This window comes from Orbicella franksi, chromosome 5 (genome assembly GCF_964199315.1).
Source record: "Orbicella franksi chromosome 5, jaOrbFran1.1, whole genome shotgun sequence".
NCBI classification, from domain to species: domain Eukaryota; kingdom Metazoa; phylum Cnidaria; class Anthozoa; order Scleractinia; family Merulinidae; genus Orbicella; species Orbicella franksi.
The window spans coordinates 29,170,973-29,193,900 of NC_138149.1; the positions used below are offsets into that span (position 1 = coordinate 29,170,973).

Here is a 22,928-nt window from a genome sequence, read left to right on the forward strand (position 1 = left end):
TACCTTTAAAAATATTAAAATTAAAAGAGTGTCATTATATTTTTCTTGTTCCACCCTAATGTTCTCAGATAGCTTTCTGCGATTTGTTGGAAACAACTATGAATTCAGTGTGACTGGCCGCGTCACGCAATTAGGGACTTTAAGATGTGGTACGGTTAGGCTGTAGTACGGCGGCAGTTAATGAAAATCACTTCCGGTGACGTCATGACGCGCGTACCAGTACGGCTTTCCCGCCGTAGCCTTGCCGTCTACTACGGGAAAGTGCTTGGTTTCACGTACTCTTCGCTACGTGAGTATAACCCTACTGTTTACTTCTCATTTTAACGCTTTTTTCACTGTTTGAACAGCCTAGTTTGAAGGTAAAGTTCTCAATCATAAAAATCAGTTCTAAGATCATCGTTTCTCTGTCATTTGTACAGAACATTTGAACGATTTTAACACCTACCTTGAGAGGATCAATTCAGTCATATTAGTATCGGGCCGAACAGCCGTTTATAAGAAAGCTTCGTAAGTCCTAATCTGAACTATAATTGTTTATTACAGTTCAAAATGTATTTTATTATAATCGAAAGTTTTGTATTTTCGGGCTTATCGGGTAATCGTTGTACGAACAACCTGTCCGTGTTGAAATCGAGCTTTTCTATATCAGAGTTTATATTTTGTTTTGTGGTTGGAATTACAGGCGGCTCTATCAAGTTCTAAAAGGCAAATCTGAGTTCTGGGAGATGTAAGACGGATGCAGGAAAACGAAATCATTGTCGTTAATCAAGCCTATTTCGTATGAAAGTAGAATGATATCTGGTTTCCTTGAAAGTAGTCATTTTTGTAAAGACACGTAGAGACTGGACATACCGTTGCCGTACAGCAAAATCTTAATCATTTGAGTTTGGCGGGTAAAACACCGTTGTCAGCCTGGTCCCTCACGGCCAAAGTAGCCGTAGTAGCTTCTTAAAGTCCCTTCTACATTCCAACGGCGAAGTTAGAGCAAAAATTTATGAGAAACACAGGCAAATTTCTTCCAAAAAAACCTGTATTAGCAGAAACTAACTATGGTCCGTTTGTTTTCTAACTAGGGCCAATCTATGGGCAAGAAATGAGCGAAATCGATTTTTTCGACTTGTGCCGGTGTTTGGTCTATATTTATAGGCACTAGCTCTTAATAACTGTCGATCGACACTTAATGACTGTCGATCGACACTTATAACTGTCGAAAAGGATAACTGTCGATCTCTAGTTATAACTGTCGACCGACAGTTATCCTTTTCGACAGTTATAAGAGTCGATCGACAGTTATTAAGTGTCGATCGACAGTTATTAAGTGTCGATCGATAGTTATTGAGTGTCGAAACAAAAAATGAAGAGATACTTTCGATGACCCTTCTAAGCCACCGTACTTATTGGCTTCTCTGGGCTTCCTTACCTATAATATGTATACAATGATGTGAAATTTTTTATTTATAAATGGCAAAAAATAAACAATAACACTAATAATTAACTTTTCGTTTATCTAAATAACACGCTTCTCTGATGTCTTAATTTCTTATACGTTTTTCCTGTGGCGTATTTCCCTGAAAGAACAATAGATTTTGTGCAACGGGATTGTAACAGACATGCCACGGGGTCTCGCCACACTAAGGGCCATTGTGTTTCATTGGTCGGTGTGAATTTATTTCTCTACTTATTATGCGAAAAACTAGTAAGAAAGACCAGAAAGGCGTGTTATTTAGATAAACGAAAAGTTAATCTCAGATCACAGGACTACTCTGTTGTCGACAATTCAAGTGAATAAAGTTCATCAAATGAAAATAAAAATCCAAGCAAATCTCAGCTAGATTTTATCTATTTAGCCATTTCTGTTTATTAAACGTTGTTTTGTTATAATAACACTGCGTTTTGCTGTTAAATCTGTAACAGTATTTGTTTACAGTTCTTCAAATGTTTGTTCAATGCGGCAAAATTGAGTCTCAACTAGGCCTTTCCACAATTACCACGTCAAAATCGCCAAAATATCTTTTCGAAAATTCTCAAAAAATCTCAAAATATCACCAAAATTTTTCTAAATACCTCGAAAAACTGTCTACATATCATTTATTTTTATCGTAAATATGCAACGATTTTGAATTACTTAGGCCGAAATTTTTGAAATTTCTTGCAGTAGCAGGAGTTAAGGAAGACGATTCAGGCGCTTCGATGTTAACGCGTTTTTAAAAGGAAAGCAGCGATTTTTTTTTAAAACTTAAGTAGTAAAACACAGAAAATTCGTTAAATTACGTAAGTGTCCTAAGGACTTTTGTCCACGATTGTAGTTAGATACCTTTGTTTTTGTTAGCAAGTCGATTCATAATATCTCAACGTTCTGTTCGTCTTTTCAACTCCTTTCTGGCGCGTTATCCTGTGTAGATAAATTACAGCGAGATTCCATCCATATCCTGCGCCACTTGTTTGAAATATCAACAGATGTGTTGAAATCGATAAAGGAATTTGATTAAAAATCCTTGATCGTTCTCCAAATGTTTGGTTCAATGCAGTCAAACTGATTATTTTCGAGAACCACACGAAAGCCAGTAAAGGGCTCCTACTTCTCTAGGTAGTGACGGCGCACAAGTTATCAAAAGCAAATAAAAAATGATCAAAGAGCAGATTTGCACGTTGTTGTCATTTGACTACAACTACCAGAATTCATTTCGTTTTTTCTTTATTATTTAAATTTTGAATTCCCAGGGGGGTTGAAATAACAATAGCCCTAATTAGCATAAGAAACAGAAATAGTGAAAGATTCTGGTAGTTGTAGTCAAATGACGCCATCATGCAAATCACCCATTCATAACAGAATTTTCACTGGCAAATAGGCGAGAGAAATTCTTTTTCTGATACAGTTTCAAGCTTTGATCTTCAGTCTTTCCTTTCGCCGGCTTTCGTAAGTCTATCAGTTAAGACTATTGCTCAGTCTACGTCAGTGAGCTTATCAGCTGACATAGGAGGTTTGGAATTCATAATTAATTAGGGGGAGGTGGAGGATGCCCGCGCTGACTTAAACAGTTATTAGTGATGCTGCTAAATTCGCGACTTTATTTGAATTTTATCCGCGCACAATAGACTATTTCGACAATATCACGCAATATCGACAATTTCTCGTATTTTTCAAACAGTTCAACCCCTGTTAAACGGCCACCAAATGCATAGCGGCCGCTTAAAAAGGGGGTTGACCGCTTAATAGAGATGAAAACAATAGAAAGGCTCTCATCGGGACATAAATTACTGGTCACCTAATAGGGTTAGCCGCCTATGTAATAGGGGTTGGACTGTATAAACAGAATTCCACTTCCATAGATAAGTTTTTTTATGATGAATTTAGTAAAAATGCGAAGTTTTGTAAGAATCCATCGCAAACTCCGGGAAATGACCGATTCCAAAATTGCTAATTTTTACAAATAAATGTATGCAAGGAATGCAAGCGTGTTTTTATAGGCATATTTTTCCAATTTTAAAATTTTCTTGTTTTCATTTACAAAATTCACCTTTCGTGCAGTTCTTTTACATTTTTAGACTTTTTAGCATTGTTATACTGATTTTGATTTGCTCTAAGTCATTTTTTTGGGTCTAGTATCACCCTCTCTAAATTAAGTTTATTATTAGGGCAAACGAACAAATTACCGAACTAATTCGGGCGCTCGCATTTAGAGGTCCTGAAAAATTCGACGATTCATTTTATTTCAGAATTCTTGGTATAGTTTGATAGCCAGCTCTATAAGGTTTAATTTGATATGGGGGTTTAGGTATCTACAGTTAAATCGTTTGGACGCGAGACACCTCTAAAGGTAAACGCAACGTTAAAACGCTTGGACGATTTTAACACGCCCCTTTATGATTACTATCACATTTCAGAAATTTCATGAAAGAAGCGTGTTCGTCAACGGTGAAATTTTGTCTGCTTCTTCTTCGCTGTCAACGGCGTGAGAGATCACCAACACACATACTGGTTGACTTACAAGACAAAGGATAGAGGGGAAATAGGGACTTATCTGTCAGCTATTCGTAATGAATTTGTTCGTTTACTTTCTGATGTCAATGTTGCCTTGCGCTGTTACTGGAAATAAAGGTAAGCACCCTATGTTCTGTGTCTTGTAAGGTTTGTGCAAAATTTCACCTCAATTTTACTCGAATTGCTCACACCATTTGTTGAGTGTCTGGTTGGAGTGGTGTAAAAGCTCAAAACGCGTCACTTCCAAAAGTTAAAATTTCTAAATTTGATTTATTACCGCACTTTGCGGGCCTGGCTCTGCTTCAGTGCTTAATTTTGTTAGGAAATTTTCCGGGAATTTCTGGCATAAACATAAACGTACGAATTTTGCCGTGGAGAGGTTTATTCCTTATTATCTAACTACTGCATGTGGCTGGTTATACGCATCAATATAAAGATGGGTGAAAGAAGGAGATGAACCACGCTCTCCATGTTTTTTTGCTGATTTTTTTTTGTCTATGAGGTTTCGATTGCAGTGAAGTTCTGATATTTTTGATATCGATACCAAGTAGTTTTTTTATTATTGATTTTTTGTTTGTCCAAATCTCGCTTTGCTGTTGATTCTTCTACTGGTACTTGTTTCGTAATTCCTTCGCGCCTGGCGTATCCTAAAAACAAATCATGATCATAAATTATGAATTAAGTCTAAGCTGTGAACAGTTAGGTAGATCGACTTACCAAAAACCGGATTTAAGCTAAGTATTAGTTGATTGATTGATTTAAATTAAAATGGAAGTACTGAGAAGGTATAAAAAAAGAAGGCATTCTCTGTTATTTTAACACAAAATAATGTAATTTTCTTAGTTTTTTTAATGATAATTTCGTCGAGAAGTAAATCAATTATTATTTTTTATTTCCACGTGCGTGAGAAGTTATTGTCAAAAAAGGTTAAGCCTTTTTAAGTTTCTACCATTCCAGGCATAGAAATGATTTATATTATTATGATAAGATGTTTGTAATATGACCGGCTTAAGGTATCATTAAGGTTGCCGAACACAGTTTCGCACGCGCTTCTGCTGATGCAATTCAGCGCGCGCTCAAGGACTGCAAAAAACAAACGTGCCGTCAATAGAGCGATCATTTTATTTACTCAACACCCGCAGTATCTGTGCTATTTTTCTTTATAACTGAACGCAGCGTATTGATGGCTTTAGTCTTTTATTTCAAAGATATGTTAGAAAAGGTAACGATGCAAAGGACCCAGCAATTCTCAGCTTTTTCTTTCTTACCGAAAGAACCCAGTTAAATGCAACGCATGCGTAGTAAGTCAAAAAATTGCGATTGAATGAAAATTGCACTCTCGGAAATACGCCTATTTCTCGAGAACCACTCATTCGAATTTCACGAAATTTGGCACGAAAATACTTTAGGAAATAAGTAACTGGAGTACTAAAAATAATTGAACTTTGACAAAGGAAATTCTAGATATTCCAGTGAACCTTCAACAAGGGATAATTGAAGATCTCTCTGTTAAATTATCAGCAAAATGGTGTTAACTTGTGAGAATCGTTACAAGCTTGTTGCATGCAAATTTTAACGAAAATCTAATGACTAGATTTTCTGCAAATAAAGAAAACCGATTTTAAAGGCCTGTTTATATTTATTCGTGTTGCCATGGCAACGGCACATGCGTCAGCTTAACCATAAAAAAACCAAAGTTTGTGTTGTTAACTAGCTTGGTGCTATTTTTGACGACCGAGGGATCAAGGGTTTTAGAGAAAAAGGTGAATGAAACACAGGTATCAAAAACTGTGTTCAGCCACCTTAACTCCCCACGATATCAGCTACGAAAGACTTGATTATTTCAACTGTTCCTCTCATGGCAACAAAGGACAAAACTGGAAATAACTAATATTGGAGGGGATGTACGATATCGATATAGACTCTAAGAAGCCTTTAGTACAGGTATTGAAGGGTTCTAGTGTTTGGTTTTCAGGATTGTGCTCATAACTTATGAGCCGGAGAATTGTTTCCCTTAAGCAGCCAAATACTTTGTGTGAGAGTGATAGGTTGCGAAAATGTTCAACGTTTTAATAATAAATGATGTGCTGACGGCATCAATCTGTAAAATTGTGCCATGCAATGCGACTCGGTTGGAGACGTATTTTGCACTTGAAATTGCCAAGGTTAGTGGTTGACAAAACGACCAACGACATGTAGAAACGTCCATGGTGCACAATGAACTGCTCCAAGTACTATTACGTTTCGTCGGAGAAGTATAACTGTAATGTTTGTAATAGAATAGTGATGACAAATACATGTACTAGGAGCGCTGCGGTATGTGGGCCTCAAGAGAAAGAAGAATAAACAGTGACTGAGACAAAACTGAACTGATTTTTGTCAACATTGCTTCCATAAATTTCTTTCTAAAACCCTTCGGGATAATATTAAACACTGAAGTAATTTATTTCATCATATTAATCTGACTTGTAGATCACGTATCTCTACTGTTTGTGGGTGATATCTCCTTTTCTGGCCCGGTGAAATACTACGTGGAACGGAAACATCACACATATAATGACACGTTTAATGAAGTGGCAACATACATCAGACAAGCCGATATTTCAGTTGGAAATCTGGAGTGTCCCTTTGTCGACAAAGATGTTTATCCCCACAAGTTCAAAGATAGAAAGAGGTTGATAATACTTGATTCCAGTCCCAAGGCCGCGTCAGCGTTAAGGTAAATTAACGGATCGCGAGATAATTGTATAAGAGTAGCTGCTAATTCAGTTTGTCCCCTTTAAATTTGTTTTTTTTGTTTTGCTGTCTCCTTGTTTGCCCCTTTCAGTCTTAATATGAATATTATTATAGTTTATGAACTGGTACTGTAATGAGTTAATTTTCTTTTCTTTAAGTTGCTGTAAACAATGTAATCGGTGGAAGACGTGTGAACCGTAAAATATTGTATTGTGACTATAGTTTTGTGTGTTTCATTATTTGTTTATTATCAGTTTTTCGCATTCGACACAAGCTAGTGTAGATTGTTTTACTTGCTCTTCCACATCAAAAATACCATTCCACACATTGTTTCCTTTTTCATTGGTCAAGAACCCACCACGTGACCTGCAAAAAACTGCCTACAAATAGTGGTCTGCTCATGCGTAATAACGTCTAAATGTGTTTTGCTGCAAATAGTATTCTGCTCATGCGTAGTTGTAAACACGCTCTTGTGCAAAAAATGGCAGATCGTTTCCCTGAACTGTCAGAGAGCGACTTAAATATAAAAAAAACTTGGTGATCGAATGATAAAACAATTATTGAACACGCTTATCGTAAAATATCGAGATTTGTCAGTTTCGCCGATCAATTATTCGATCTGCTCGCCATTGACAAATCACGATGTTTTGCTCAACCTAGCTAGTCCAATAATTTTAATATCGGCGGGGTCTCTCTCAGCCATACTTTAAATAAAAAATTTTCTTTTTGTTACAGTTTTGCGGGATTTGATGCTGTCACAGTCGCTAACAATCATTTCAACGATTTTGGCTCTGAAGGCGCGAATTATACCGTTGGAGTTCTCCAGAAGGAAGGGATAAAATATTTTGGTATCACTTTTGGAGAGTACGACTCTTCTCAGGTATAGTGGGGGTAATCTCTAAAAGTTTTCTTTTGCTTGTTCTCCAGTTACTTTTGTTCAATAGTTCGTTCCTAAAATACCATAATACTCTTCAATGTGAAGATACGGGTAAATGCGTACATCCTGAATACGAAGCTTAAATTGTAGGTTGAAAAGTATTATTGCATTTTTAGGAAAGGTTTATTCCTGAACAGAACGGTTTGTACCTCTTACACGTCAGGTGACTCGTCATTAGCCATAATTGTACTTTAAAATGTGAAACTATTGCCATATGTGCTGTCAGAAATGTATCGAATCATCAAACTGTTTATTGTGCTTAACTGGGTCCGTTTTTGTCCTTCTTTATTCTGTTGTTATAGGAACCTCTTATTCTAAAACGAAAAGGTATAAGTATCGGATTTCTTGGCTACTGTGACCACGTACCTGATTTCCCAAACTGCACTGTAATGAGAAGGCTGTATAAGTCTGGTCCTGCTGTTTATCGAGATGACATTGCCACAAGAGACATCAGGAAGCTAAAGAAGGTTCAACGCAAGTATATTATTATTATTATTATTATTATTATTATTATTACAGCAGCAAGTATAAAGCAAGCAGTTGCTTGTTATGTGGTCATTTGCACGTAGTCTGTACACAGATGTTTCAGCCTGAAGCAAACACTTGAGAATGGCTGATTCGAAAGTACTGTACTTAGACCCCCGTTTCTCCAAAACGTTCTCTCTTGTATACATCGAAGTAAGTTAACACCCGTGCCTTTTTCTGTTTCTTCACTAATTGAGATTTACACGAGTAACAACATTCTGTTACGGGTTACTGATCGAGGAGATACAAAATTGTTGTTCTGGGAGTTTTAGGGGTGAAGTGGATTATATTTGGGGGAATAACTACCTCTTACAAGAAGAGAGGAAAGCAGGACGGGAAAAATGAATGAATGAATGAATGAATGAATGAATGAATGAATCATTGAACCAATCAATCAATCAATCAATCAATCAATCACGGCAGTCAGTCAGTCGGTCGGTCGGTCGGTCGGTCAGTCAGTCATTCAGTCAGTCAATCAGACAGTCAGTCAGTCCGTGAGTCAGTCAATCAATTTATTGATTTATTAGTGTTAAAACGTGGGATGAGGTTTTCCTTACTTATAAGTCGCCTGACAAAAAGCTTTTGCGTGCATGTTACTGTCCATGTCTCGGAAGTTGAAACGAGCGTGTTGCTCCTGGAAGAGGGTCAAGACATTGGAAAAACCCGTGTCTGTTCTCTGGTACTGGTGGACGCCATATGTTTCCTCGTGGGTGGAAAGGAATGCTGATTATATAAAAGCGTTTTAATTATATTTTAATCATAACGATGGCTTTGTGAGTTAAACGCACTCGAAAACAAAAACGTCTTCTGGCCTTGGCGTAAAATTAACTTAACCCTTAGGAGAATACAAATCTAGCATGTTATTCTTGGAAGTGCCTTTAACCTATTTACAAGCTTTGCAAATTTTAATCCACAAACTTTTCGAAAGCTACTAACATGATGAGTTATTTCTCCAAGGCTAACGTGGACATCATTGTAGTTTTTATGCACTGGGGTGAAGAATTTATCCGAGGACCACTTCCTTACCAGCTTCATATAACTGAGCACCTGATGTCTCTTGGAGTACAAGTCATCATTGGATCACATCCGCACGTGCTACAGCCTCATTGGATGACCAAAGACAACAAACTTGTTGCGTACAGTTTGGGAAATTTTCTGTTCCCTCCGATGCGACCAATGGGTGGAAACATGCCGGTAAAAACATTAAAATGCCATCTTATCAAACTTTAGCGATAAAATAATCATTGGAAAGAAGTGATGGTACACGTAAAGCTTTGTATAAACGTGTAAGAGATTATTTTAGTAAGTATGATATTTGACCTATGTGATCTATGACTAATGGTCAGACGCTCTGGGCTCGTCCAATGAGCTGCAGGAGACTCATGGAAGATAGGACTTGGTTAAAGGTGAACAACCTCCCCCATATTGCTAAGAACAGATTTGTCAATCAAGCCAATGCGAGGAAAGAAATGACTGTTTAACCTTGGTATTGAAAAATGAGAGAAAAAACAGTAGGTCAGTTATACATCAAGCTATCTCAGAAATGAAACTGATTCCGAGTTCTTGCCAACGGGGATCAGCTGTCAGTGTTAATACTTACAGAAAACAATAGATAGCTTCCTTTGTTAATAACAGGAGTACTTTTAAAAAATTGCACAATTATTTACCAAAACAGGCATACAATTTTTCTTGTTTTCTTTTTCTAGAATTTGTATGGCAGAATGGGTATGAAACCAAATCTTCCTCTGATTGATTCTTACGAATACTTCACCTATGGAAGCCTAGAAAAGCTGAAATTAAACCAGATGTTGAAAGTTACTGTTTCGAGGTACATATCAGACTCAAGAAGCAACATTGCTTTCAAATAAGCTGTAGTAGTTTCTAAATACCTCTTCCCTCAAGTTTCAAAAACTGCATTACCTTTATTCTGATAGGGCGCCTTCGGACTACTAATGGTTGCTTTGTTATTTTTTTTGTCGTCACGCAGAGAATAAGTAAGCATTTGAAATTGTGTTTAACTATGCAGAATTCTCTGGTATATTTCGCCTCATTTGAAGGAGCTCAGTCACGGTATTTTGAGTTATTTTGCCCACCTACAAAATTACCATTAAATTGAAGGAAACCTGAAAATGGTAGCTTACTAATATAGAAAAACACTAAAGAGATGATAATAAACCATAAAGAAACAAGGATGGTTAAGGATGGAGAAGATTGACACGGATTACAAACAACAAACTAGAAAGATGCACAAACTTTTCAAGATGCACAAACAGTGACGGAGAAGAGCACATTTTCGTAGTAAAGTTATGAGTCATAATTTTGAAAGGTCATCTCAATTTTTCAGAAATGGTGTTGTGAAAGCTGAGTATTTTCCCACGAAACTTACATTCGATCAGGGATCCAAGCGACTGCATTCAGAACCTGTAAAGGATGCCAGATGGATAACTGTTTGCGGAGACGACGACAGACAATGTAAAGACTTTAGTAATGTGATTGATTGCCAGCATGATTGCTCCTACTAAAACGAAAACGTCTTCTTCGGCTATCTTACTTGGTGAGACAAAATACAAGAATATAGTCTTATTAAAGACATAGCAGATGAATGGTTTTTTCAATTATAATGCAAATAACAACTTCATTTCTGAGAGGGAGGGGGTAAATCAATCAGGCTCTTTCAATATGGAAGAATTAATACTGACTTTCCAGGCATTTATCTGAGTTATTCCATGATATTTATTATCCATTATAAAATAAATGAGATACTACTTACGCTCTGATTGGTCAATAGAGTTGCTAAACCTATGTTCTATTGTACCGGTAATCACGGTTCCCGATCTATGGCAGCTCTACGCGGGAACTAGAGAACTCGGAACTCTAGCGATAACAAATGTAATGAACAGTTTTGCCTTTCACTGGCTGAGATATCAATAACACGAATATATTTTCATTCAACATATACAAGGAAATTTGCAAGGAAAAACAGGACCAGAAGTTGGTCGTCATATAAAGGTTTTTTTATTTTTTTTTTTTTCCACGGCAAAACTTTTTAGCCCCTGGGCAACAAGGAAGGACACACCATGCGATTTTCGCTGGCCAGAAAATTCTGTTTATGCTTTAGGTATCCACTTCTCCAACGATATAAGCAAATGTGAAAGTCTTAATTTTGATAAGAAACTAGAAGATTTGGAAAAAATCCTTAATTTCTGGAAAAGGAGGAAACTGACTCTGCTTGGGATAATCAACATGGTCAAGTCACTCGGGTTGTCTAAACTAATATACAATGCTTCAGTTTTGTCATTACCTGGAAATTTCAGCAAAAGGGTTGATAAAACCATATTGGATTTTATATGGGATAACAAACCACATAAAATTAAAATAAATACATTAATTGGAGACAGGAATATGTGTGGATTAAAAATGAGTGAGTTCGAGTCGATGAATAAAGCCTTGAAAGCTTCATGGGTGAGAAGATTTAATACAGAGGTAGATGGGCCATGGAAAATCATCCCAAATTACATGACTCGACACCTAGGCGGTTTTAAGTTCTTACTATCATGCAGTTATAAAACCAAAGAACTCAATTTAAACAGCATTCCTTGTTTCTATTCAGAAATTCTAAATTGTTGGGAAATGATTAAAAAAAAAAATCAAAGCTGAAATAGATCAAATAGATCAAGAAAAAACAAATCCATACGATGCCATAATATGGAACAACCATGAAATAAAAATTGCAACTAAGCCAATATTTTATGAATCATGGCACAAGGCGGGTGTTACAAAAGTTAAACACCTCTTAAACCCTAATAGCGGAAAATCCCTAACGTATCAAGAATTTGCTAACCTTTTCAAAGTTAAATCTAGTTTCACTGTATACTACGGCCTTCTCAGTGCAATTAAAAATGAATGGAAAATTTCAACAACTGCATGGTAGACAGAGGCAAACTTTGAAACAGAACTGGTACGACAATGAAGAAAATCTTTCCAACGCTACTCTGCACAAAATAATTGTTAAGAACAAATTTCAACCAATGAAAACCGAATTATTAGTTACGGAGTGGAGCCTTCTGAAATCCAAAAGTTATATAAATGGGCTTTTTCTATTACGGAAAATACAAAGTTAATAATGTTTCAATTCAAGATAAACCACAATATCATCTACACTAAAGACAAACTTAAAAGAGCCAACATAATAGCTGATGATTTATGCTATCTATGTAAAAGTGAACAGCATACAATCCAGCATATGTTTTTAAAGTGCTCCCATGTAGCTTTATTTTGGAATGAATTTTTTGACTGGTGGTCGCAAGTCACCAGACTAAACAATTTTATACGGACTTACAATCTCACTCAAGCACCATCGACGATTAAGCTTGGCTTTGTTGGTGGCAAGATACTTCAGTTATAAAAGTAACCTAAATGAACGATCTTTACTCTTCTCACTGTTTAAGATACAACTTTGAGAAAACATAATGACTGAGAGGTACATCGCAATAAAAAACGAAACTGCCAAGCTCTTTAATGAGAAATGGAAATGCTTTATATTAAAGAGATTCTGTGCCAAAAATTTTGCCATCACCAACTTCTCAATAGGACAAATCATTTTACTTACTTTGTGTCAATGTTGTTTTCAAATTTCTAATCAGTAGCGCTTAGCATTAATTTATTTCTGTATCTATTGTAGTCCTCAAAGTGCCGTAGTTTTCTTTTTGCGTGGAATTTGCACGTTTTATTGTGCAGTAAGTGTTTTTTTCATGAATAAATAAATAAGAAAAAAAAAGACTTTTACGCAGACTCCGGTTACGCTTGAGATTAAGATTAAGGAAGGTTTAAACACTTATTTCGGTGCTTTCCTCGGTCTGTGGAGGACGAAGTCAGCTGGGCTTGACTGATCAATTTGGGTTGTCAAAAAAACAGGGAAAAGATTTTTTATATCGGAAATTTCGAGTTTTAACTCAATGCATGCATGCATTACACGATAAATGAATATGATTTCCATAAGCTTAGCTTTCAAGCAATAGTTTTCATTCAGCAAAATACAGAGAAACACGGACTTCATAGCCTTCAGCATAAGTAAATTCTGAATAAATTTCGGACTCGTTTTTGTTACTAACCTTTATTCCATTCGCAAAACTTTGGAAAGTTATCGTTAAACACTTCGTTTAATCGTTTCGCCAAGCACATGAAGTTCGGACTACTCGCACACTTTTCGTACAGCCTTTTACTTTCGTGATGACCGATTCCACTTACGAATTCCTGCATTTCCCCATCAGAATACTTTTGAGTTAATTAATATGCTCATTGCCTTTCACCGATAACCTTTTCCTTTCCTTTATTTAAAACTTTCTTAGGGTGAGTTGTTTTCGTCGCTTTGTTCTGCGGATTTCGTGTCCGGCGCGGAGGCTGTGTTTTCATTCCTTCAGTCGCTGTGATTGGTTTGTCGTGTCATCTCATGAATTTGATGGGAATAAGCAACTTGATCACGGCAGTACAACAAATTTTCCTCTCATTGACAGACTTATTTTTCCATAGTTATTTTATAAAAGCGATAGACCACTCTTTCTATGGGTTTACCGGCGCAATAAGCCACTTGGGATGTTGGGAAAACACTCAAAAAGGTTTTCGATTTACAAGCTTTTCTCGTGTTGTCCCAACATCCTGCGTGGTTTATTGCGCCAGTAAACCCATGGAAAGAGTGGTCTATTGCTTAAGTAATACACGGCTTAGGCTTCTTTATTTGTTAGTGAATAAACATTGCAAAGAAAATTTGAAAAAAAAAAAAAACCCGTAAGTATGGCACGAGCTATTGAGAAAGTGCACATTCCTAAAACGCGGAATTAGATGGTATCCAGTCACCTCGCCACCAGCGAGGTACGCCACCACTAAAGGAACTCGCCACCATGCAAGCGAGGTGTCCTTGCCACTAACCACCACCAGTGAGATAAAGTACTGTAAAGTAGTAGGGGAGAATTCGCTGCTCAATGTACATAACTTAATTTTTCTGCTGTAGATAGTTTATTTTTATTTATCATATGGCTTTGGCTTGTGGCCGATATAACACGCGCTCTGATTGGCTAAGAGCGAGATATGAGCGGTCATTAGCAGCCGTAATGCCTACGGGCCGATTATGGATTATGCAAATTAGGAAGAGCCCGGCTCTGAAAGTTCAAGCGCATTAAAACGATGAAAGCCAACTAAAAGCAGTAAGAGAAAGTAAATTTAATTCCGCGTAGATTAAAAGTTTAGAGATTTTTCCTTAATAAAATTTATATAGAAGTCGTTTTTGATTTACCAGCCGGTAGCCTTGGCGAACACTAGTGAAAAACAATCAAAGTTAAGCTAAAATCGCTAAGTGAAAACACCATAGGCAGATCTGTCATGCATCCTGAGCAGAACACCACGAAGAAACTTATAAGTTATCCTCTTAGTCACAACAATTACCGAAATATTGAACTCCGTCACAGTTCTCATCAAAAAAATTCCTTCGCTTTAACACAAGTGTAAATCAGCTTCCAGGATCATCAGATGTAAACAATCGGGCGGTTTCTGTCGTTAGCAGTGTTTCTGATAACTGCAGGAAGTTTTAGACGTTCACAAGGCTTGCAAAGTTCATCCATAAATCCCAGAATGAAGAAGGCGAAGATATGTCGTCGAAAGCGAATGCGAAGATCGAGTTATTCTTAGAAGTGCATTCTGAAGCATTAGTATTTTCTTTCACCGAAAGACCGTTTGTTTGGACTATTTTGAAGCACTATCTGTCTTTTCTATATGCATTGACGTTTTGCCACAAAAGTCGGAAAAACTCCCCCATCAAGTTGTGGCACCACGATACTAAAGTACGATGACGATTAACGGAAGAAGAACCTGTTTCATCTGCTCACCGCTCCTCACAAAGACGTTGAAGGTGAACAGGTGACTGAACGGTTGGTGACATTGTTTCATTGCTTCATTGTTTCTTGACTTACAGGTACCAAGTTTTCGCCTGGTGGAGTTGCTTGCTGGTAATTGCGAACACGCTTAATGTTAGGGAGTGTAAAAAACCACTACGGCAACGGAACGTTGCTAAACAAAAGATTTAATGCAAAGAACAGTGGCTGTAGACGTGCTTTGTAATTCTTATTAGGGAGCTTAAGCAAACCTAGGACGATGACGGCAACGAGAACGTCACTAAACAAAAGGTTAAATGAACAGAACAATAGCTGTGCACGTGCCTTATAAATCTTTGTAGATTTCTTTGCCGTCCTCTGCAAAACAACAACGTGAAATGACCACTTTCTACGTCCTCTACCGAACGTGGACGACGACGGCTAATTTTTCGTATTTTCATTTGGAATTGAACGCCGTCGTTGTATATTTAGCTTAAGCACGTTCTAAGAGCCATTGGCGTACCGAACACATCTAGACAATCGCGAATTTCGCTTGTAAAATACTAATTCGTTTTTTACTAGGCATTGCCCTTGGCGTCGTCGTCGTCGTTGCTAAGCTCCTCAGTACATTTATTGACCGTGCCGGGGCTCTGCAAAACAACAGTGTGAAATGACCAAATTCTCTCTTGCCTGGAGAAGGTGAACCACGACGCCTAATATATAAAAATTTATCATTTCAAATTTATCCCTGTGTTCCAGAAAAAGAAGGCTTTTGTGTTTTAGTGAATGTTCACGAAATGGCCAAAAATCGTAAGCTCCTATGTAAACAATATGCCAACACAGAAAAAATATGGAAGTCCCCAAACATTTTATGCCTTTTTTGAGAACTTAAGTGATTACTCTAACTATCCATGTTAGAATAATGTATATTTGCTGTTGCCCAGTGCAGATATTTGCTATCAATTAAAGGCTATTCACAACACTACGAAATATGCAGCTTACTTTAGATGGAGCCAAGGAGAGAAAGCAAATTGTCTAGTTCAAATGAATATCTGTGCTTTAAGAATGATAACATAGGAACAGTTGATTGAACAAGATCCAGTTGATTTCATTTTCACATGGCCTTTCTTGTTGTAGAAATACAAAATCAAGCTAATTAAATAAGCATAAATTAGTGACTAACGGCCATTTTTGGAGGGGATCCTCCTACCTTGAAGGGAATGAAATATTTTGACCTAAGTTTTTGCCATAATCATTTACTCACCAAACCCAACATTTGCGCCAAGTTTGAGCGAAATCGGTGATTTGAGCTGTATCACCTCCTGCCTGGTTTCCTCATGGACACACTCTTAAAAGTATCGCGAGATTCGGAGGTAAAATATACATTCATTTTTTACGTCGACGTTGTCCTCGGAGTCGCCGTCGTGGTTACTTAAACTCCCTTAATATTAAAAATGTGCTGTCGTGTTTCTCAATAGCTGTATCGGTTTTTCGTTTCGCTTGGTGACGAGTTCGTTGGTGGCGAGTTCGTTGGCGGCGAGACACCCAGGTGGCCATATGGGGAACCTTATCAATTATGAATTCTGCAAACTTTCTCTGAGGGTGGAAGAGGTCACTGAGACGTGAACTCAGCGATGTTCGTAACTAGCTGATTTCCAAGCAAAAGGGTGAAGCTAAAGACTGGAGAAGCTTGTAACTACGCCAAAACAACAACAACAGCAACAAAAACAAAAACAACGACAAAGAGTAAACGTTCTCAATAATTTGCCTTTGAAAATTCCGATATGCATTTAATAATCTATCTTTTGATGTCAACGATGTATACCGCTGCTGCGAAGAGAGGTAAGAACCCTTTCTTTCTGTTTTCTTAAAGTTGATTTTGGTGATTTCAAAATGTGGCTTTTAAAGATAATCATTTGTGACTCCTTCGGATTGAATTAAGCAAAGAGAACAAACAAAGATCAAGGAAAGTCAAACACATTTTTTAAACAAATAATCGATCGAATCAAAATGCTTGTTAATATTTCAAAACAACTGTCAAATGAAATTGGGGAGTTTAAGAAACCACAACGGTGACGCCGAGGACAACGTCGATTAAAAAATGAATTTATATTTTACCTATGAATCTTGCGGTACTCTAAAGTCATTTACTATGTTTATCACTGTCAAAACTACCACAGAAGTAAAACTAAAACACAGCGATAAGTTTGAAATATAAATTTGAAAAATTAGCCGTTGTGGTTCACGTTCTCTAGACAAAGCAGAATTTGGTCATTTCACGTTGTTGTTTTGCAGAGGACGGCAAAGAAATGTACCAAGAATTATAACGCACGTGCACAACCATTGTCCTCCTCAGTAAACCTTTTGTTTAGTGACGTTCCCGTTGCCGTTGCCGTCGTGGTTTTCTTAAAATTTCTATTAAATGGAGTCTCGCTGCAAGTTATCGAAAAAAAAAATTAAACAAGCACTAGCATTGTTAATAAATCGACAGTCAAAATGCTTGTTAATATGTCAAACAACTGTCAAATTCAATGGAATCTCGCTGCAAGTTATCGAAACAAGACAGAAAGAAATTACGAGTAAAGTTTGCGAAAATGGAGCCAAAAAGGTGATACAAATAGAACGTTTGCATAATTATTATAAATCGATTACCTAACCAAGGGTAGACCTATCAAAATGGGAAAGTCACTGATTAATACAAATGTCGACGCAGGAATTCTTCAAAGCCTTTCTGTTCGTTGGTTATAGCTTGAACACTTTTTTTTTTTATTTCAAGCTGCCAGTATTAAACCTCCGATAAACTGCTTTAAGTTTATCCAAGGCTAAGCCGACAACAAGATCGACTGGTTTATTAAGTGTATACCTGCTTTGGCACCAATTCCACAGCTAGTCAGTCTCGTTGGGGTCATGGTCATTGAACGCAATAAAGAAAAACAAAGAAAAATTTGAAATGTTCTTATATCCACTCTGCTGCTAAAGGAGACGAAATACGAGATACAAAACCCTAAACATGTCGCGCAACATTGTTTGGTTGCAACTTTTGGGTCGATGTTTCGGGTATTTTACCTTGCGTGATCAACTTGTCGCGCAACAAAAACGTTTGTTGCGGTTTGAAGAAATGCAGTGCGCTGATTGGTCGATTTGCTTGAGCACGAGCAAATTTGTTGCATGACGAGTTGTGAGTTTGATGAAAAACGAGCAACAAAGCCAAAATTGGTCGCTCAAATTAGGCCCGCGTTCTACTTAGGTTTTCGCAACAACTTTCTTCAACCCGTTGTTCCACGACAAGTTGATCACGCAAGGTAAAAATTGCGAAACTTCGACCCCAAATTTGCAACGAAACAATGTTGCGCGAGAAGTTGAGGGTTTTTTAAAGCAAGCAAAACGGGAGTAAAAAGAAAAAAAGGCGACCAGAATGTTTAGGTATTGTTGATCGACTAGCTAGACAGGAGTAATGGCAGAAGGCCACGTCGATCGATCGAAATAAAAAAAGAATTAATAATTTTAGAGCTATACTAGCTATGCACAAATCAACAAAAGAGCTCTTCAAATCCTTTGATTCATTATTTAAATCGTAGTTACTTTTATCAAAGGTGAAGTGGAACGGTGCCAGACCTCCACAGTCTGGTGTCAGTCTGTGAAAGAAAAGAATAACAATACAGCTGGAAAGTTCACTGCTTTCCGTTTAAAAGTTACATCTTTTGTTTGAGCAGCGAGGCAAAATGTGAAAATGTGAAAATTTCGTAAAGCCTCTGCCGGACTATCGCAACATTATGAAGACATGAATGATCATCGACAGTTTTGCACACATTTTAAGCGGTTGTGAAATTAAAGCCTGTAAAAAATTCCGGTCTGAAGGGGATTCGAACCCATGACCTCTGCGATACCGGTGCAATGCTTGAAGAAGATGCCTGTAAAACTTACCTCCTATGGGAACATCACGATCTTTGACCAATGCCAAACATGCCGTATCAGATTGTTCTCTGAAGATTTTCGGAAAAAGTGAAAAACATATAATAACGATAATAACAGTTGGTTTATATGGAGTAATGTCTATAATAATTCTATTCAAATGTGCCTTACTTAAAGTTAAACCTCACAAGAATCGTATAGCCTAGTTTTGATTTTCAGATTAAAGTGTAATTACTTGATTAACTCATTGATAGGTTAAAAAGTTACTATAAAAGTTAAAATTTTTTTTTTTTATTGCAGAACACGTTACTTTACTGTTCGTGGGAGATATCTCCTTCTCTGGTCCAATCAAATATTACGTGGAACACAAGTATCAGACATACAATAACTCGTTTAATGAAGTAGCACCTTACATCAGACAAGCTGATATTTCAGTCGGTAATTTGGAATCTCCTTTTGTCAGCCAAGATGTGTATCGCCACATGTACAAAGGAAAAAAGTCAGTTATTCTATATGCGAGTCCAGAGGCCGCCCCAGCATTGAGGTAACAATACTGTCACCACAAAGAAATGTTACACGAAATGTTGTACAAATTGAGATTAAAGGAGCTCAGTCATGGCATTTTGAGTCAGTTAGGCCACGTACAAAAGTACCCTTCTAAGGTAAGGGAAACCCGAAAATGCAGTAAAAAAGCGCGTGTAAGAAGCTAGTGGTTTAAGAACCTGCTGGAAGAAATTTATTATTTCAATACCCCAAATTATGACAACCTGTTTAGCCAAGCAAGATCATGCAGGTTCGTATATGTGGGTTACAGATGAATTATGATAAACATTTTAACTAAGGAGTGTGACTTTGAGCCGACTGCAAATTTATATTACAATAAAAAACATAATACAGTTGTTAATAAATACTGCATATTCAAGGACCAAATCCAAGATTACTGTGTTTTTTTCTGGTAATCAACAACTGTGTTTCCTTCATAGAAATCAAGAACCTAATTAAGAACCTAGCAACTTAGCCTAAATTGCTAACAACTACTCCAAAATACAAGAACCTACTTTGCCAGACTTCAAAAAAAATGTACGTTATTACACGTTATTACAGAGAAAGAAAAACACAAAAGAGATAATGATAAACCATAAGAGAACAAGGATGGTTAAGGGTTGAGAAGATTAACACGGATTACAAACTAGGTTCTTGAAAAATTTGAAGCTGAACCTTGACGTACCCCCTGTAACTTGATGAGGCAATTTAACCACCAAGACGGCAGATATACGCCATAAACATTGGCAATATTGTCAGAAAATTCTTTTATTGTCTTGTTTTACGCTTTTTTGTTGTTGTTGTTGCTGCATTTTTATTGTTCGTCGCTAATTTATTGGTATCCAATATTTCTAGCTACAGATTTCGTATGCCCACGCTGAACTCACCGAAACCTTTTATGACAGCCATCGACAGTCATAATGTTTTGCTTCTCCCCAGATTTGCAGGATTTGATGCGGTCACACTAGCCAATAATCATTTAAACGACTTTGGTTCAGAAGGTGCCACCTTGACGGCTGACATCCTTAAAAAGACAGGAGTGAAATATTTTGGCGTCAATTTTGGCAAATATGACTCTCCTCAGGTATTCTAATTGGCTGGGTAACTTTCAGGCGAGGTGAAGGATGATACAGCAAGCGAGGCAGGTTAACTGCTACAGGTCCTACTGTTCGATTGCAGATCTCTAACCCAGAGTGTAATATATTTTCCCCTAAGGTGCTCCAAAATAATGTACGTTGCTGCGTAAAAGCTGCCGTTTGGCCTATCCTAACTAAGTCCGGGATTAGGCTGAGTTGCACTACCTTTAGCCAGAATCGTCAGTAAAAACCAGGGCCAGTACGATTCCTTTTTTTTTTTTTTTTTTTTTAACAACTGGGTGTTGCTCTACGCTACACGAGAACTGCCAGACTTGGAGATTATGAGATTATGTCCAGTTAAGCCCAAATTGGAATTTTCCTTGACTGTAGTCGATTGTATAATCTATACTACACGACTGCATCACGAGCTCATTTTCATCAAACAGACTTTTTATTAGTGGCGTAGACTAACGTCTGTTTGCTACGAGCGTATTAATTATCCTTTTGAACTCCCTTTCTTTTATAGGAACCTCTGATCCTAGAACGAAACGGGATAAAGATAGGGTTTCTTGGTTACTGTGACATTATTGTAAACGCAAGGAAAAACTGTACCGAAATGAGAATGTTGTTCAACTCTGGTCCTGCTGTTTATCGAGATGACATTGCTACAAGAGACGTCAACGAGCTTAAGAAGGTTTTACTTAGTTAAGATATTTAAGTTTACAGATCCCAACTTTGTTTTAGAACACGTGTCGCGAAGTTCCACTCTTTGTACTTTGACAACGATAAAAGTTAGCCACGCAGCGCGCGAGAATTTCTGCAGTTATCGTAAAAATATATATTTATTGTCCCGGAGAAAATTTCAGGAAATATCTTTTAAGTCTTCGTATTTTCAACTATCTTTTCAGTGTTTGGAATGTGGTGAGAGAAGGTATCTCGTGTTTGATATACTTAACTACTAGCAACCTGGAATCTCTGTATAGTATTGCGGGCTTCTGTTGATGAGGGAAGTTCTCTTTTGAATTTTTTTTTTCGTTCTTTCTGATTTAGGAATGGAATAGTGGACGCAAAATATCTGCCCCTGAAAATAGCATTTGATCCGAAAACCAAGCGAATTCATCCTGAGATCAAAAAGGACGCGAAATGGGTTATTGTTTTTGGAGGCGAGGAGCTTGATGCCGATTGAAAATCTTGATTTGCAAGAACTGAACTGAGTTAAAAATCTGTTTGTATTGTATCTAACCAGAAGCAAGGACTTGATTACTTGTTAAACCTTTATTATTAAAAATTTTAACCTTTATTATAATAGTTGCAGGTTTTTGATTGAATTATATTTTACTTTCAGAGGGCCACAAGTTTGTCAGTAATTTTAACTACTGTTGACTGTTACCCTCATGAAATGAAGTCTCTTACAAGTCTTTTACTTACTAAACCTGTTTTTAACTATGAAAGATGTAAATATTGTCTCTCAGTGAGCTTTTATCGTACCCATCAGGGTATGATTGTTTTTAATTTCCTTTTTTAACACCTAGCTTTGACGCATGGCGGTAAATGTAAAGTTCGAAGTTCGTTTAAAACACTTTGCAGGGCATCGTATTTTGAACTCTCTTCTCGATGTTTGAAAACGTGATCAAGAACAGTCTTTCGTGTTTGATACATTCAAAAACATTTTCCCGAAAGAACAAAGACAGAAACTTATCAGAAAAACTGACTTCATATAAAATTGAGTTCAGGCCGTTAGGGTTGGCTTGAATGCAAACCAGGACGTTTGGTGGAATTTGGCAAATGCGTTAATAATGAGAGAATACTATACAGACAGATTTCAAACGGAACTGAAAAACTTTATTCTAATTACAAACATCGCAAATTTCATTAAGAAATTATCAAGTGTGCTTTGCACGGATAAGGCGATAAAAGTAAAACATGATCGTATATGTACAAACTTTATGGCCGATAAAGGATATAAGAACTGTAGAGTAAAACGTACAGGTTTCAAGTTACTGTGCGAGTTAAAAAGTCGCGAACACTTTGATTTGCTTCTAATAGGTCAATTATCTACTGAGCAATCACAATAACGTTTAGGCCATGCGAGCAAACCTCAAAACACAAACTAATTACTGTTTGCGGTTTAGTTTTCTCTCGCCTAATTAGCTTTTACCTTGCTACACAATAACATTCCATAATTTTTTCAGGTGTTCACGGTTACCTGACGGGCTCAATAGAGTGGTGGCCTTTACGACTAACGATTAATATTTTGGCCTTTTTTGCATAATCTTAGAATCGAATAAACATTGTTTTAAAAAGTGAAAAATTAATTTGATTACTAGTATAAAAAGAGTATTGACAAGAGATCT

General features: G+C 37.1%; 2 protein-coding genes across 2 annotated transcripts; both read left to right on the plus strand.

Moving 5' to 3' along the window:
- Nucleotides 1–4,038: 4,038 nt before the first annotated feature.
- LOC145486885 (capsule biosynthesis protein CapA-like) lies at nt 4,039–10,702 on the plus strand. The gene is made up of 7 exons (XM_081465594.1): nt 4,039–4,099; nt 6,455–6,701; nt 7,454–7,598; nt 7,958–8,122; nt 9,138–9,374; nt 9,887–10,008; nt 10,525–10,702. The coding sequence occupies exons 1-7, from the start codon at nt 4,039–4,041 to the stop codon at nt 10,700–10,702; spliced, it is 1,155 nt and encodes a 384-aa protein (XP_081321720.1).
- Nucleotides 10,703–16,600: 5,898 nt separating this feature from the next.
- Nucleotides 16,601–21,760, plus strand: LOC145486886 (capsule biosynthesis protein CapA-like). The gene is made up of 6 exons (XM_081465595.1): nt 16,601–16,885; nt 19,256–19,499; nt 20,438–20,582; nt 21,101–21,268; nt 21,483–21,505; nt 21,625–21,760. The coding sequence occupies exons 1-6, from the start codon at nt 16,828–16,830 to the stop codon at nt 21,758–21,760; spliced, it is 774 nt and encodes a 257-aa protein (XP_081321721.1). The 5' UTR covers nt 16,601–16,827.
- Nucleotides 21,761–22,928: the final 1,168 nt, after the last annotated feature.

What these genes read in the sequence shown, in the direction of transcription:
- LOC145486885 (XM_081465594.1), top strand. Translation starts at nt 4,039, where the DNA reads ATGAATTTGTTCGTTTACTTTCTGATGTCAATGTTGCCTTGCGCTGTT. An exon ending in GAGAGTACGACTCTTCTCAG is followed by an intron (nt 7,599 to 7,957) that starts GTATAGTGGGGG and finishes CTGTTGTTATAG; the next exon opens with GAACCTCTTATTCTAAAACG. An exon ending in ACATCAGGAAGCTAAAGAAG is followed by an intron (nt 8,123 to 9,137) that starts GTTCAACGCAAG and finishes TATTTCTCCAAG; the next exon opens with GCTAACGTGGACATCATTGT.
- LOC145486886 (XM_081465595.1), top strand. Translation starts at nt 16,828, where the DNA reads ATGCATTTAATAATCTATCTTTTGATGTCAACGATGTATACCGCTGCT. An exon ending in TACCGCTGCTGCGAAGAGAG is followed by an intron (nt 16,886 to 19,255) that starts GTAAGAACCCTT and finishes TTTTTATTGCAG; the next exon opens with AACACGTTACTTTACTGTTC. An exon ending in ACGTCAACGAGCTTAAGAAG is followed by an intron (nt 21,269 to 21,482) that starts GTTTTACTTAGT and finishes CTATCTTTTCAG; the next exon opens with TGTTTGGAATGTGGTGAGAG.